This window comes from Phoca vitulina, unplaced genomic scaffold (genome assembly GCF_004348235.1).
Source record: "Phoca vitulina isolate PV1807 unplaced genomic scaffold, GSC_HSeal_1.0 scaffold58, whole genome shotgun sequence".
Lineage (NCBI taxonomy): Eukaryota > Metazoa > Chordata > Mammalia > Carnivora > Phocidae > Phoca > Phoca vitulina.
In genome coordinates this window covers 3,898,264-3,915,343 of record NW_022589761.1, presented here as the reverse complement: position 1 = coordinate 3,915,343, position 17,080 = coordinate 3,898,264, and the positions used below count along the sequence as shown (strand labels likewise).

The 17,080-nt window shown below is 47.3% G+C and overlaps 2 protein-coding genes across 2 annotated transcripts in view; one reads left to right on the top strand and one right to left on the bottom strand.

Moving 5' to 3' along the window:
• GPATCH1 (G-patch domain containing 1) overlaps window positions 1-6,730 on the bottom strand; it is a 54,256-nt gene extending 47,526 nt beyond the window's left edge. The window contains exons 1-2 of the mRNA XM_032390532.1: window positions 6,650-6,730; window positions 1,252-1,386 (exon numbers count right to left, since the gene is read on the bottom strand). Of these exons, the coding sequence (XP_032246423.1) occupies window positions 1,252-1,386; window positions 6,650-6,722 (208 nt within the window). The 5' untranslated portion in view covers window positions 6,723-6,730. The remainder of the gene's footprint in view (window positions 1-1,251; window positions 1,387-6,649) is intronic.
• Window positions 6,731-14,856: 8,126 nt separating this feature from the next.
• The window catches only part of RHPN2 (rhophilin Rho GTPase binding protein 2), a 57,042-nt gene continuing 54,818 nt past the window's right edge, over window positions 14,857-17,080 (top strand). The window contains exon 1 of the mRNA XM_032390562.1: window positions 14,857-14,978. Within this exon, the coding sequence (XP_032246453.1) occupies window positions 14,910-14,978 (69 nt within the window). The 5' untranslated portion in view covers window positions 14,857-14,909. The remainder of the gene's footprint in view (window positions 14,979-17,080) is intronic.

The window sequence follows — 17,080 nt, the reverse complement described above, 5'->3', positions numbered from 1 at the left end:
TGGGAGGATGGGTTAGCCTGGTGATGGGTATTGAGGAGGGCACGTTCTGCATGGAGCACTGGGTGTTATGCACAAACAATGAATCATGGAACACTATATCTAAAACTAATGATGTAATGTATGGGGATTAACATAACAATAAAAAATTAAAAAAAAAAAAAAAAAAGAGATACTCCAATGTATTAACCTATCACAGTCTACCTGACAATCGTGTGTGAGCTGGTCTTATTACAGCAACCAGCACAGCTAAAATTGCAACAGTCAGCTGTCTATTAGTGTCCGTCTTTCTTCACAAAGCCGACTGCTATTTTTTACATTTGTAATGTTAAAAATAAGTGTGCAAGTTTAATAGTGCCTTAGTTACCTTACTTTGCCTTTCCTAATAGTAAGGCTGAATACTCCATAGCGTTTCTATCACCTCTGGAGTAAACTGTTCAAATACTTTGATCATTTGCTCACTGCTCTTTATACATTCTGGATACTGAACTTTAAACCACCTTATTTACCCCAACTATTTTTCTTACGTGGCTAGTTCTTTCTTGCACTGCTTTTTTCATCTTTATTGTACTGTTGTTCTATACAAGTTACTGTATGTATCTATAAAAGACGTGCCCCACCTTATTCTTAACAACTGCTACAGGAGTTACTCAGGTCATCCCATCCTCATATCTGACATACAAAAGCCATTTTCTTCCAGTTTCTATGTGAGAACATTTAAAAAACATGCATTACTTTAAACAATGCAGAACTTATTAAATACTGCATGTGCAAGTTGTAACTGATTTTTCTTCGGGTCGACAGCACGTACTGACAAGTGCTGCTGCGGTCCCCAGTGTCAGGAGGGAGTGGCTCTGACCCTCAGTGGCCTCACCTACACAGCAGCTCCGACACCTGCCCTCCTCAGTCACTGAGTCTTGTGAAATGAAGATTACCTGAGTGAATCTGTGTGACAGCACTTCGTGTGTGGCAAGACGCGATATAAAACGGAAGTCACGATCATCATTTAACCATCTGGTTAGGATGTATTTTTTTTTTCTTTAAGTGAAGGAAAACTTTCACTCTCAGATGGTAATGAACAACACACCAATGGACTCCGCAAACATGCCAAACACTGAAAGAACACAAAAGTCTATGGTGTGTGTATTAAAATGTTTAAAGAAGTTTTTTTTTTTTTTAAAGGGAGAGGAAAGAAACATGGTATTTCAGTCATTTGCTTCAGCAATATTATAGCTATAAGCAGGAAAATCATACCTTCCTTTGAGCCAACGGTGTTGAAGTACCCAGCAGAGAAACCTCCACTGAAGGCTCCATGAAATCGTTTATACCTTCCTTTTTCATCTCTGACAGTCTGATCCTGAAGAGGAATTGGTTTCTTTGGTCTTTCACCTGAAAAAAATATTTTGAATGAGAGAGAAGGGGATGGCGGATTAGAAAAAATTTAGGGAAAATGTCGTTTCTTAAACATAATGAACTGTTTATTTCTTGTAATTTCAAATATAACAATTTTTTTAGAGGAGTTGTTTATTTATTTGAGAGAGAGAGTGGTGGGGAGGGACAGTAGGAGAGGGAGAGAGAATCTGAAGCTGATTCCGCACTGAGCGCAGAGCCCAATGCAGGGCTGGATCCCACGACCCTGAGCTCAGGACCTGAGCTGAAAGCAAGAGTCCGATGCTCAACAGACTGAGCCACCAGGACGCCCCTCAAGTGTAACAATTTTAATTAAGTTTTTTATTCCTAGACTTTACCTGCTTATACAGTTCAGAAAGTAACACATGGTATCAAGCTTCTTTATAGTTCTAAGGCAATTATAGACATCTCTTATTTGTATTAGACATACATTTTAGCAAGAGTAGCCTGATTCCCACAAAATTCTAACATGTAAACTGAATTACGTGGTGGTGGTAGGGGGAGGTTCAAAGAGATGGAGGTAAACCCTACTAGCAGTGCTGGAGGCAAGTTGCTGGGCTGGCACATGGCAGAGGTTTGCAACAGAAGGAACAATTCTGTATCTCTCCTAGAACTTCACAGCATCCCAAGTCCAGATTTTTTCCTTTGGTATTGTCCATTCTCCCCAAATCTTAAGAGTTTCCTTATTTCTGGCAATCTCCTGATTCCATAGTTACTGCTCTTTAGACTTAATCCTTTTCCTGCTCTGCTGAACAGGGGTGGGTTGCTACAACACATAAGCAAAAAGGAACTTAGTAAAGTCTAAAAGTTCCTTAGGTTTAAACTTTCAGGCACTATGACACACATTACTGCCTAATTTTATCAACTGCAATTCAGAATTCTGAATCTATTTAAAATAAAAAGTAACCATCAACTTATTTTCAAACATTCAGCACAGAAAGCAAGTTATAGAGCAGTTAAAGGCACAGAGTTGAGAGTCACAGCGCTGTCACCCCACCTTCCCAACACCAGGACTTCCATCATCTTGACTTCTCTATGCCTCAATTTCCTCATCCGTAAAATGGGGGTGACATGAATAGTAATAGCTATTTCATAGAGTTGTTATGCAAACTGAATAAGATAATGCCTATAAAGTGCTTAGCAAGAAGAGATACACAATAAACACTTTTAAAATACTAGCTGCCATTATTATTATTATTATTATTATTATTATATACGGTAGGAAAGGCCATATGTACCTGTTAATTCAATAATTAAGCCAGTTACTCCTTCTGGAAGATGGAACAAAAAGTAGAGGAACTTCTAGCCTCATAGTGCTAAATTCTTCCTAGTAGCTTGTGAGGTCTTGAAGTCATTTCTGGAGTATAACCCATAGCAGGGCAGTCAAGAGCTCAGGTTCTGGAGACCAGGAGATCTGGGTTCAAATCCCCCTCTCCTACTACTTGCTAGCTTGGTGAACTTGGCCAAGTTAATCGATCTCTCCAAGTCTCAGCCTCCCCAACTGTAAAAGTAGGGTAAGAAACAGAACCTACCTGGTAGGCTGGTGCACACCCAGAGGCCTGAGCACAGTGTCTAGTCATAGCGAAGCTCGGTCAATATCAGCTACAATTTCATTTCACTCTGAAGAACTGAATTACAACTTGGGTCCCCTAATCCAAGACTGTCACTGTTTCTTAGAAATGCATTACACACGACCCACTACCATGTGTGCACCTAGCATGACTACTGGCTAAGGGGGGTTTCTCAACTTCAGCACTATGGGCAGCTGATACTGGATAATTCTTTGTTGTGGGAAGGTCCTATGTACCGTAGGATGTTTAGCAGCATCCCTGGCCTGGAACACCAGATGCCAGGCAGTAAGCATGCCCCGCCCTCCCACATGACAACCAAAAATGTCTTCAGACATTGCCAAATGTCCACTGAGGGGCAAAATCAGCCCCAATTGAGAACCACTGGGTTAGGGTGAGAGGGCAGGGCCTGCCAATGCGAGGTGCTATTCTTGCTCGGTTCTCAAGGTGCTCTTAATCAGGAAGGGGGGATAAGATCTGCAGACAGCTAAGTGGAAACTGTGGCGGCAGATAATGAGGGCCAACCAGCATGGCCTGCGGGGGCCCACAGGGCTCCTGAGGAGGAGGCGCCACCTCTAATCACATCAGGAGAAAACTCCAGGGAGGAGGTGACATCTTAGCCAGGCCCTCTTATAATTACTGCTACTAATAACAAGTAATCCCTTCTTTTCACACATATTATCTCATTCATTGTACCTGATAAGGACGCTCTGATTCAGTAACTGCCCCAATGTCCACGGCTAATAAGCACAAAGCTGCAATCAGATCTTAATTCTACTTCCAAGCCAGGGATATCACCCATGCTATCCTTCACCATGGAAGCAGCCCTGTACTAGACCCTGGGTGTGGAAAACTAACCACAACTCTGTCCCTGTCTCCAGGGCCCTCAGAGCCCAGGGGAGGAGACCTGAATATATAGGAACTCTTCTGATGATGTACAAGGACCACATCACAGTGTCCCTCAGCATGAGCAGAATCTGACAGCTACCAACAGACACACAGTTCCCAACAGAAGTATTAACTCCATCAGTAAACAGGAAATCTAAAAAGATAATGTCAGATATTTTGAAAAAGTAGTCTAGTCTGACCAGAAGGCAGGGAAGGAGCAGAAGATGGAACTGGAAGGGCAGACAGGGCAGAAGGCCTTGAACACAGTGCTTCGGGGTCTGTGGTATGGTCCTGGGGGTGATGGGAGCCACAGATAGTGTTAAGTCATAACGTCAAAGAGGAAAATCATCCTAAAATTAACCTGAGTACAGGATGAACCAGAGATGAGGAGAATTCCAGAGCCAACTAAAAGTATCTAATGAGAGTTGGTAAGTGCTGGTGCCCCCTTCCTTGCAGGCCAGAGAGCCTATGTGCCTATGGGTCTGCGTGTGACAGGCACTTCGGCCCCTGTCTCTTAACCAGTAAACCTTTCTGTCAGGGCCAGCAACTTTAATTAAGTGGTAGAGTTCCTCCTCTACCAATGTTTGTCTAACCTGTCACTAAAACTTCAAAGCAGAAGGAAAGTGATTATTGGTCTAGTATGTTATACTGTAAAATGTACTCAGAGTACATTTACACTTCAAAGTGCATAGGAAACAATGTACTCAATCTTCAAAAACTTCCAGTGCTGAGAAGTTAAAGAATGATCTTAGACTGGGGGCAAAAAGGGTCTACAAATCCAAAGCTCCTTCCTTCCATTTCAAAAGCATGGTTAGGCCATTAGGCTTCATTTCAGATTCTGTGCATGATCGAAGAGGAAGAATTAGAAAAATGTAGATCAAATAGTTGATGGTACAATATGTCACCCACAAGGAAATGAGTATAAGACAAGAAATACAGAAATCTATAAATAGCTGCCCAACCTGGCTGTAATAACCTCCACCCATGCATGTTTAACCCCTGCCCTCTTCCTGCATAGTGAAATCTAACCAGTTTTCAAGGGATCCCATCCTGCTCTCTCAGATTTCTCTGCTAGCTTGTGTAGGCTATTTCCTGTCTATATCATATAAGGTAGCACTTGCAAACCTTGTACTTTTGTTTTCAACTAGATTTGAAACTCCTCCAATACAGGATCTTTGTCAACAAATTCTTTGAGATCATGAGGTGATGCGTTTGCCAGTAAGGCTAATGTGATCTTAGCTTGTATTAAAGAACTACAGTCTAGGGCACCTGGGTGCCTCAGTCGGTTAAGTGTCTGCCTTCGGCTCAGGTCATGATCCCAGGTTCCTGGGATGGAGCCCCGCGTCAGGCTCCCTGCTTAGTGGGGAGTCTGCTTCTCCCTCTGCCTGCCGCCCCCCCCCCCAGCTTGTGCTCTCTCTCTCATTCACTCTCTCTCTCAAATGAATAAATAAAACCTTTTAAAAAAATAAAGAACTACAGTCTAGAATGAAGAACATACCAATGGTAGCCCTGCTCTACCCACACTCTGGTCCCATACTTGGAGAAAGGCTCTGACAAATTGGGGTTTCAAGGACTTTAAACTGAATATATTAGAGGTTGTTGAGTGTAGTGTGGAGATGTCTTAGAGGAAATGCAAGAGCTGTCTTCAAACACAAAGAAGCTTTCAGGAGACTAGTGTCCCTCTGTCTTTTGTAAGTAGAGGGTAGAAATAGGGCCAGTGTCCAGCAAAAGTTTCTAATGATTAGAACTGCTTGTAGGGAACAAAAGGGTTGTCAGTGGAAAGTACAGAAGTACAACTAACCTGGCAAGATGTGGTCAGGGTGGGAAATAAAATCCCACCAACAGAAGGCCTGCAAGTAACTCCTAGCTACCATGCTTCCTTGGTCCTTCCCACAGGGCTAGCACTGCCATCAGTCCTTACTGGGCACTCAATACATTGCTGAACAAATCGAGTCGTTAAGGGATCAGACCAGAAACATGGGAGAGAACCTTACTTCACCTTGCCCTCACCCCCACATTTCAGCAGCAAGTCCACTCTGCTCTGCCTTCAACCTACACCTCTACCCAGACCATTACTTATCCCCGCCAGTGCTAACACCCCAGTCCAAGCCATCCTCATCTCCAGACTTCTTTTTGCTAATCTCCCTCCTTCAGTCTTGCCCACCACCCCCCAACCCTCCTATTCTCAAAATCCAGCGCGAAATAATCTTAAAATATACATCTCTCCCTTGTGTAAAACCCCGCAATGGCTCTTCTACACTTAGTATAAAATCCAAACACCCTTAACATACCACGTAGATGCAGCCCCTGCCTCCCCCTCTGACATCATCTCTACCAGTCTCCCACTGGTGCCGTCGGCTCCACCCACACCAGTCCTGCCGGTCCCTCAATTTGTCAAACTGGCTCTGACTTGAGAAAATTTTGCACTTGCTGCTCCCTCTAACTGAAATGCTCTCCTACCCAGATCTTCATATGGTTGGTTCCTTCCTCTGTTTCAAGTCTGAGCTCAAACGTCCTCTCCTAGGGAAGACAATGCCTGACGACCCCCCGTTCTCACAGGAGCCTGTTTCGTCATCTTTGTTTCCCACCCCTCAGGATCTCACATCCATCCCTCCAGAACGTGAGCACTCCGAAAGCACACCGCACGTTTCTCTCGTCTCTGTTCCCGACACCAGTAGCGAGAGCCTTGCCCCGGGGCCACCCGAGGCCCGGCACAGGGTTGAGTGTTTTTGCCCCGAATCCTGGACCTCTTTCTCACAGAACCCAGCGACCAATCTGGCCCGCACCTTCTTCCAGCGGCTCCAGGCCTGTCCCATAGCTGACCAAGTCCTCATCACTGTCACTGTCCAGCGCCGCCATCCTGCCCCTTCCGGGCCCCGCCCCCTCGCTACGGAAGCCTCGAAGGGCCAAGAGCCTTCAGCCCTTTCTCCTCCGCGAACCTAAGTGAAGTTGTGAGTGCAGGTGCAGGAATGTGCAGGCGGGCTTGCCTCTCGTCTGTGCCTGGGAGTTCTCAAACCCGTCCTGTGAGAGCCGGACCCGGCAGGAGTTGCCTCGGAGGCTCTGGCAGCCATGACAACCCATCCTAGCTCCGCGTGGAGCCGGTCAGGAGGAGGCGCCTGGGAGAAGCTGGAAGCCACCCAGAAGTCCCGCCGCGTGGCTGGTGCTCAGTGTTGTCTGCCCGCCCCCACCCATTGGCCCCCGAGCCCCTCTCCCTGCCAGCAACCTCCCGTCCACCTTCACTCCCACCCCGCCACCTGCTGGGAAAGTGCCTGTGCTTCCAGATACGCGCAGATACGCGCTTTATATACATCACTCTTAGGTTTGTATAGGTGGAGTCCCCTCCTAAACCTCTGGAAGGATTCCGAGACACTGGAACTCCAATGTCCGTGGCTAAGGCAACTCGGGAGAGAGAGAGAGAGAGTGGAAGGAAGGAAGGAAGGAGGGAAGGAAGGAAGGAAGGAAGGAAGGAAGGAAGGAAGGAAGGAAGGAAGGAAGGAAGGAAAAGGAAAAAGAAAAGAAAACAGGGAAGAATACTAAAAAGAGAAAGAAGACGAGAAAAGGGAAACAAAAAGCCGACAGACCTGTAAAAGGCTGCTGTGAGGTGGGGTGGGGACGCTCAGGACGTCCCTACTGAACCTAAAGAAAGAACCATCTCTCAAATGGGGTGCTGTTATCCCACCCCCAAACACCTTTTTACAGAAGGGAAAGATGAAGCTCAGCTAGTAAGGTGTGAGGTTGCGATGAAAACCAGATGAAGCCCAGGTTTTCAAAATGAGGGTCAGAAGTTGGCATGAGTCAGAATCACCAGGATGTTGTTAAAATTCCCTTTATCCATCCCCCAGGGCTTCGAAATCAGAATCTCTGGGAGTGGGGCTGTTGCTTGAGCACTCACAATAAGCACCCTCTGATCTCAAGGCCTTTGCGTTCACTGTTCCCTTGGGTTGGAATGTCCTTCTCCCAGATGCCACATGACTCATTCCCTCACCTTCTTCAGTTACCTGCTCAAAGGTTACTTTCTCAGTGAAGTGTTCTCTGACCCTATTTTAAAAACAACCCCTATTTTCTCTGTGCTCAGTGGGGAGTCTGCTTCTCCCTCTCCCTCAGCCCCTCCCCCACCCCTAGTGCAGGAGAACGTGCTCCCACTCTCTCTCTCTCAAATAAATAAATAAGATCTTTTAAAAATTAAAAAAAAACATTTTGCTACACTCTCTATTCCCCTTATCCCACTTTACATTTTTCCACAACACTTATCACCTTTAATACTCCATATAATTTGATATACTTATTATGTCTACTTCTCTCTGCATCGAAACTGTAAGCTCCACAAGAACATTGATTAGGACCAGTTTTTGTTATTTTCTTTGCTGTATCCTCAGAACTTAGAACAGTGCTTGGCACATAGTAAGCACTGAATAAATAATTAAAAAAAAAAAAAAAAGAATGGATAGCTAGTTAAATAAATCATGGTACATGACTTTAAAAACAAAAGATGTTTTAAAACAAGTTTTAAAAATAGCCGCAGAATTGTTTGACACCTCCCATTGAGAATAGAGTCTATGTCCCCGCCCCTTGAATCTAGGCTCCATAAGTGCTTGACCAAAAGATTACAGCAAAAGTGGTAACATTACATCTCCCATACCCAAGCTTTAAGAAACTTGCAGATTCAATTTGGGATGCTGGCCCTGGGAACCCAACCTCCCTGCTGTGAGGAAGCCCAGGCCACAGGGAGAGGCTTTGTGTAGGTCTGTAACCAAGCCCAGGCCGCAGTTAACCGTCAGCATCCATGGCCAGATGTTTGAGTGAGGGAGATTCAAAATGACTCCAGTTCCAGCAACCATCTGCCTGCAGCTGCATGCAAGACCTCCTGGCTGAGTTCAGCCACGTCCTGGAACCCTGAGAGATAACAATAAACTAACTGTTCTTATTTTTAAGCCATTATGATCTGGGGTAATTTGCTGGAACAATTACTATACTATACAATTACATTTCTATATGATGGAATAGTCTAAGGCATTAAAAAAAATGCTGGTGAGGCATGATCTCCAACACGTGTTGTTAAATGAGCAAAACAAGGGGTGAGACAGAGTACACAGGGTGCTGCCCGTAATACTGAAAGAAAACACAAAAAGCCAAATTTATTGTGGCTATTATATCCACGGTGTGGATACATCCACATATACACTACGATATGCATAGCATATCTCCAGTAAACTCCCCAAAGAAACCAGTAACAGTGGTGGCCACAGATCAAAGTACACCAGGGTAGAAGGGATGCAGGTGTACAACATTGTGCCGTTTGAGTTTTTGCTTTTAGCTACATCCCTGGGGTTTTTTTCCAAAACATTTTTATGTCAGTGGCTTGGTTTTGATTTTAAATGTATGTATTAGTGTGTACCAATGTACTAAGGGAAAGGCATCTTTTTGTTTCTTGAAGCCCAGCAGGGCCCCAGGATCATCTGCCCATCAACTGTCATTCTGAGTCTAAATGTAGATATTGACAGTAAAGAAGATTGGCGGCTAATCCATACACCCAGACAAATCGTGGAGGTCCATGATTTTATTTCTAAATTACCTAAACCTATTTTCTTACAGTTTATAGCTTTTAACCAGGCAAGAAAAACCCAATAAAGTCATTATTGAGAGTTTTACTCAATTGGATTCCTGACAATCCTTAGCATTTGGTAAGATGGTAATAACCACTTTCTGATTCCTGATCGCTGGGGTTCAGGGGAACAAGGGCCCTTCAAAGTCCCTGTAGCTTCCTCAAAGAGTGGCTCTCAGTCGTCTCCTGGGTATTTTTAGGATGACTGGATGCTCCATCTGTGACCCTGAATCCTTACAACCTCATACTCCTGATTCTTGGCAGCAGGAACCTAAAGGCAACATGTGTTTTATGCAAACTATAGCAGCCTAAACACCACAGACCCTTCCTTTCTTAGACATGGAAAAAGGGACAAATCTCAGAATCTCATCAGGAAACTGCAGATAGGAAGATGTGCTGAATCACCTGGGTATGAAGTAATTTCTTCCTCGTGGTCCATAGAAACCTGCTCTACATGCTTTGGAATCGGCGTCATTCATTTTCCTGCACTGAGTTTTCTTTTCTTTTCTTTTCTTTTTTTTTTAAAGATTTTATGTATTTACTTGACAGAGAAAGAGAAAGAAAGCACAAGCAGAGGAGCTGAAGGCAGAGGGAGAAGGAGAAGCAGGCTCCCCGGCTGAGGAGGGAGCTCCACTCAGGGCTCTATCCCAGGACCCTGAGATCATGACCTGGGCCAAAGGCAGATGCTTAACCAACTGAGCCACCCAGGGGCCCCTGCATTGAGTTTTCTTATTGAAATATCACATATAGGGGCTCCTGGGTGGCTCAGTTGGTTAAGCGTCGGACTCTTGGTTTCAGCTCAGGTTATGATCTCATGGGTCATGGGATGGAGCCCCATGGTGGGCTCCATGCTCAGCAGGGAGTCTGCTTGAGGCTTTTCTTCCATTCGTGCACACTCATGCATGTGCATGTGTGTGTGCTCTCTCTCTCTCAAATAAATAAATCATTAAAAAAAGAAATACCACATATATACAGAAAAGTGCACAAATCATAAGCACATGGTTCTATTCATTTTTACAAAGTAAACACATCCATGAAACAATAGGCAGATCAAGAAATAGAAATTTTCCTGAGTCCCAGAAGCAATAGTCCCAGAATGGACTAACTTTTTGTCTGCTTTATACTGCATATAAAATAGAATCATACACTATTTTCTGGCTTCTTTTGCTCAATGTTATTTTTGTGGGCAAAATATGTTGCTCACAACATACCTGTTGCTTGTAATAGTACTACGTTCATTTTCATTGTGTAAAATTTTTCATTATGTGAGTATGCCACAATTACCCATTCTACCGTTGATGGGCATGTAAGTAGTTTCTAATTAAGGGCTATTTTGAAAAGTGCAGGGTGTCTGGGTGTCTCAGTCGGTTGAGCATCTGCCTTCAGCTCAGGTCGTGATCCCGGGGTCCTGGGATTGAGTCCCGCATCGGAGCAGGGAGCCTGCTTCTCCCTTTGCCTCTCTCTCTATCTCTCATGAATAAATAAAATTAAAAAGAAAAAAGAAAAGTGCAGCTGTGAACATTTTTGAACATGTTTTACAGTGAACACAACACATGCATGCATTTCTATGAGTTATCTACCTAGAGTTGGAATTGCTGGATCGCAAGTTAGGCATATATTTGCTTTAGATATATTTAGAAAATGCCAGTTTTCCGAAGTGGTCCTAAGGATTTATACTCCCACAATGTATGAGATTCTGGTTGCTCCACATTATCATGAATATCTGGCATTTTTTGCCATCTGTCGCTCATTTATTTTAATCCTTAATCACTTCTCAGTATGCCAAAGTAGCCTTCCTGTTAAATAATCACAGGAACAGTGTAATGTAGCATTGTGTATGATAGAGCACCAGACAGTCTAGCTTACCAGGCTGATGACCTCTGAGCCTCAGCTTCTTCCTCTGTAAAATGGGGATGGTAAAGTACCCATTTCTAGGGTTGTGGGAGGACCAACGGAGATCATGTACACAAAGTGCGTAACACAGTGCCCGGGATAGAGTAAGTATGCAATAAACAACGGCTGTGTGTAAGACCATAGTTTATGGCTGGGGAAACTGAAGCCGCAAGGGGGTTAAAGGATCTGGCCAAGGTGACTCAGTGGCAGAGCCTGCCAAGCCTGATGTGGCCTCTGTAGTTGGTATATTTCCATGGCACCATATGGCTTCAGTTTCTAAGAATTTTTAAATAAAAATTGCAAAATCTGGTCTATAGTTTACAATGAATTTTAGTCATGTAAGGATTACTTGTAATTTCTTCTTTAAATTTGGCAAATTTCATAGGATTCTCCAAGAGGAGATATATATCAGAGAAGCTAATGCTCCTTTGTCAACAAGCAGGTATTAGGTGGTGGGATTTGTGTTTTACTTGGAGGAACTGGGTCCCTGGACAGTCAACCACTGGCTTGACAAAAACAGTTGTTTGCAGTTCAGATTTTAACGTTTTGTCTACCTCAGAAATTACCCCCCCCCCCCCCGCTTTTTTTGTTAGGAGTGCAGGGACTCTTTGGCAGTTCTTGTCATGCATACCACCAGTAGGGGTGACAAATAGAAGGCTAGATGTTACTCTCCTGCTGGGTCAGCAACAACAGTTCTCATTCCCTGATCATAGTGGGATCAGAGATATGGGGTTCAGGCCATGGGCCCCCCTGCAATGAGCCATGAGAATGCTAGAGATGTCTGATGTGCACAGCCCCAAGGAGTGACTCTCAGATGGCTCACGTGGCCTGCTGGGACTCACAGGAAAGTGCTCCTTTTCCTCTGAGGACGCCGGGAGACAGCGTGAGGGTGGGCTGGTGTGTTTTTAACATTATGCCTCTTTCTCTTTTTCTTCCTTTTTAATCAAAAAAGCAGCTCAGGAAGGCAATGGTGTCAGGCTATATTAAATAACAGATTTTGGTTTTCACTGTATTCACTTTTTTTTTTTTTTTTAGAGAGTGCACACCTGTGAGGGGAGAGGGAAGGGAGAGAGGGAGAAAGAGAATCCCAAGGAGGTTCCACCTCAGCGAGTAATCCCACCCAGGGCTCATTCCTGGTGATCTAGAGATCATGACCTGAGTGGGCAGATCAGGACCTGAGCGGAAACCAAGAGTCCAGCGCTTAACTGAGTGAGCCACCCACGAGGCCCTGGATTCACTTTTTTTTTTAAAGATTTTATTTATTTATTTATTTGAGAGAGAAAGAGCAAGCAAGCAGGGGGAGAAGCAGAGGGAGAGGGAGAAGCAGACTTCCCGCTGAGCACGGACGCCCATGTGGGGCTCCATCCCAGGACCCTGAGATCATGACCTGAACAGAAATCAGATGCTTAACCGACTGAGCCACCCAGGTGTCCCGACATGGTTGTCTTTTCAAATAAAGTTTGTTTAAATAATGTGAGTAATTTTAAGGAAGACTATTAAGTCAGTAATAGTGCAAGTGGCACATAATGTGACAAATTCTAAAGGCAAATGGAGCTTCAAGGTGGTAGGAGATGACAAAAATCTAAGGTGATAGGGAATGACTGAAGTCATTGAACCAAAACCTTTTGATCTTAGCCACTAACAGGGACTATGCCCTTGCTCACTTCACTCTCTGAGACCTGGTCTTCTCCTGGGTCAAATGGAGATTATTTAATCCTTTTATTTGCTGGAGGGTCATGAGAATGAAACACAATCTCTATGAACTTTCAATGGCTAGAGCAGAGATTCTGTTATTAACTTTATTATCGGTAGTAGTAATAGTACAGATAGAAGAGAGTGACCTGCCACCCTAGGATCTCTGAAACAAGAGAGACAGTTTTTAAACTCCCAGCACCAGCCTGGTGTGTTTCCAGGGCAATGGATTTATTACAGGATGACCGACATATGCTATTAGTTTAATAGTCAATTTCTGACCTTAAGAGAGACAGGGAGTTTTTGCATCAGAGTTTCCCAAACACCTGTCCCAAACACCTGTCCTGGCCCTGAGCTGGTTAGGACTCTTCAGGTTCTTAGAATTAAAACAGTCCTTTCTGGACGGGCCTTTTCTTGTGCTGCATCTCAGAGTCTGCAGGCAGTGATGAGGAGGGTTTTTTTGTTTTAGAGGTTCTTTTGGTTTTTTATTTGCGTGGTTGGTTTCTTTTGTTTTGTTTTTGTTTTTGTTTTACATTTACTCGATCGTTTGTCCTTGGTTGTTGCCACTATTTATTTTAAAACTCTTGAACAACCCCTGATGCACACACTTCGCCCCCCTTCCTCTCCGCCGCCCCCACCCCCCCCGTTTTTTTGAAGAGAAGGAAATGGTTGGCTTGTTTTGAAAGCAGATTGTGTTCCATTCTACCTGCTGCATCTACCGCGACGGCCAAACAGTACCAACTGCGCAAAAGTGTCCCTCGGTTGGGGGAGGGGGTTAGGGACTGCAAGACCTCAGCGCAGAGGGGCGTGGCCCCGCGGGCGGATGGCGGGGGCTTCCGGCTCCGGCCTCAGGTTCTGGGCACTGTGTTCGCCAGGCATCTGGACCCGGAGTCCACGGGTCAACGAGGGGTGGGTTGGTGAGAGGGTGGTGTGAACCCAGGCGTCCCCCTTTCACTCCTAAGCTAGGCGCATCTACACCCCAGCCTAAGGGCTTTAATATGCACTTTCGTCGCAATACCTTCGGCCAGTTCGAGAGAGCACGATCTGACCCCATTTTGCAGCTGAGAAAACTGAGGTTTGCAGTGGTAGTTAAAGGCACTCGAGGACATCCAGTCTCTGCGGCACAAGACTCTGGGGATCCCCCAGCGCGGTCCGCGACCCCCAGTGAATCTGCCTACTCTCTGCAGCGAGGGTGGGGGAATAATGGGGTTGACCGCCACGCCAAAAGGTCTGAGTCACCCAGCTAAGGCCCGCAGGGGCGCAACGAACTCTTCCTCCCCGTCCCCGACTCGGTCCCGGGTCCCCCCGAGGCGGAAGCTGTTCCTGACCGCTTGGCTCAGGGTCCAGCACTCCCGCCGCGCCCTCTACGTGGCGTCGGGTTTGGTCACCGTCCCCGCGGTGTCCGTGCTCCTTCAGGGAGGTGCCACGACCTCATCCCGGCGCACCGCGTTTACCCCCGGGGCCCCAGACAAGACGCCGGGTTCCTAGCTCCGGCCTTGCTGCGGCCTCGGAGACCCCCCGGCCCGCCTCTGCGCCGCAGGACTGACACAGTATCGAAGCCCAGATTAGGGCCGCGAGGCTCGGAGAAAGCGAGCGAGGCGCCCAGGGGCCCCAGTTCTCCCCGCGGCGAGCCTCGGACCTGGGGCGCGGCTCCGCCCGGCCAATCCGGAGCCGGGGCGGGGCCAGGGGCGTGGTCTCGGCGGACCCGGCTGGGACGCCAGGGCTCGGGGCCTGCCCCGGGGCGGGGCTGGAGGGGCCGCCGCGCGGGTGGGGCGGGACGGGGGCGGGTCCCGGCGCCCTCCCGGGCCGACGCGCTGAAGAGCCTTACTTAGTCCGCCCTCCGCGTCCGCACCGCAAGCATGACCGACGCGCTGCTACCCGCGGCCCCCCAGCCGCTGGAAAAAGAGAGCGACGGCTACTTTCGGAAGGTGGGTGCCCTCGGGTGGGCGGGCTGCCTACGGAGAGCTCCAGACCTCCTGCACCCAGGCTGCGGAGGGGGCTGCGGGAGCGCGCGGCCGGGGTCGACCAGGCCCGGAGGGGGAGGGGGCGCACTGGCCTGGGGCGGGCGGGGCAGAGGCTCCGGGTGAGGGCTCCGGCGGCTTCGAACCCGCAGGCACAGTGCAGGTGGCTTCCGGGGCTGGGGGCGGGGAAGGGTGCCTGGGGCTGCCCCGCGCAGGTGGCGGCAGAGGCTGGGGGCAAGGAGGGGTGCCCGTGGCCGCCCTAGCCGGCGATCCCGCGCGACTGGGGAAGGGATCAATGCCTAGTTTTGGGGGCTCCCGCGCGGCCTTGCGGCATGTTGGGACCGGAGCCCACCTTGAACCCGAGCGCTGGTCGGGGCGCGGGTGGAGATAGTGGGATCACTCCAGGTGGCTTGGCGTTCTCCTCTAGCCTCCAGACGCTTCCAGTGTCCGCTTCTTCGACTTTTAGAAGGCAGGGGAGATTTGTCGGTGGGAGGTGACCTCGGGCGTTGCCCCCTTTTCTGCCCCGAGTCGCCTGGGAGGGAGTACGCGCAGCAGACTTGAGGGCGCGGCCTCGCCCCTGCTCATTTTATGCCAGAGCGGATTTATCTGTTTGTTGGAGAGACCCGCAAAGAGTGCGGGCTCCGCGGGAGATTGGTACGTCCTTGCCTCCCTCGGCACATCCCGCGCCACCCGCCCTGGGATAACAGTCCGGCAGCCCAGTCCCTCAAAAGCGACCACAGCCCGCAGGGTGGGGGCGCGGAGATGCCCGCAGGTGGCCAGGCCTGCAGTACAAAGGTGCTTTCGAACCCAGAGACACGGTGACACTTTCCACCCTGCCTTCTTGGAGGTTCTAGCGAGTCTAAAAATAGCCTTTGGCGGTTGGCCAGCTTTGACTGGGTAGGTTGAGAGATTGTTGTGTTTTTGTTTTGTTTTGTTTTTATAACTTATAGGACAGCAGGCGGAGTGCCTAATTATAAATAGGGAAGTGAAACTGTTTCCCACAAGACAATCCTTAATTGTTAAAAGCCTAACGATCCAGTCGGCAAATGAACTTGGAATCTTTCCTTCTTCCACCTGACACAGCCTTTGGGCTTTTCCTCTTTGGTGAGGAGCAGTGGCCCCAGGGGATGGGCAGGACAGGAGGGGAACTAGAAACAGGTGAGGTTAGAGTGGGAAAAATTCTTTTTGGTTAAATTGCTTTTAGCATTAAAAAAAAAAAGTAGTTTTAAAGTATATTTAAGTTCAAAGATGTCATCATGGAATTACAGGATTATAACTTCTAATTATGTGTGGCATTTGGGACAGAGGATCACAGGCCGTGGAATTGCAGAAGGAGGTGGGGCCTGGGAATCCCTAGATCTTGGTCCTAAGGCCCCAGAACCTGACTGCCACCCTGACAAAATTCCTGTGTAGCCTTCAGCAAGTTGCTGTCTCTTCCTGGGACTTCATTTTCTCCCCGAATCGTTTATTCTCTCAACAGGTGGAAGTCTGGACCCACAGCAGCATTTGGGGCAAATGACAGAGGGAGGGGAACACCTGTGAGGGTTCCATCCCCAAGTCTTCCAGAACAGGTTTTCCAGGGGAGGATGAGCACAGGAAAGAGAGGGGATGGCCCGGTTGGCAGGGGAGCTGGGAAAGGATGCAAGGTTGGGTGTTTTTAGATGCAGTTTCTCTGGTGGTCAGTAGGAGAATTGTGGGTGCAAAATAAGATGAAACACTGGTTTACAATTAGAAACATCTCTTTTGAAAAGGAGATCTTGTAATGATCGTTGTGCTACATCATACCAGCCCAAAAAATGTTCTTTGTACCAGAATATTAAAAGGTGTTGATGTTGAACCCCTTCTCAATTTGTGATCTGAGCCAGTTTGACCTAAAACACATGCTCCCTGAATGAAAGGTAGATGTTAGACAGGTGAAAAGGGGAGGAAGAGCACTACAAGTAGAGGGAACAGCATGGGCGAAGGCATGAATTGGAACCCTCTAGGGTGTGCAGCCCTAACTGGGAAAGAGGCTGTTCGGAGCCATGCATCCTGCTAAGGAACCAGGGAACCTCAGGGATCCATTTGAG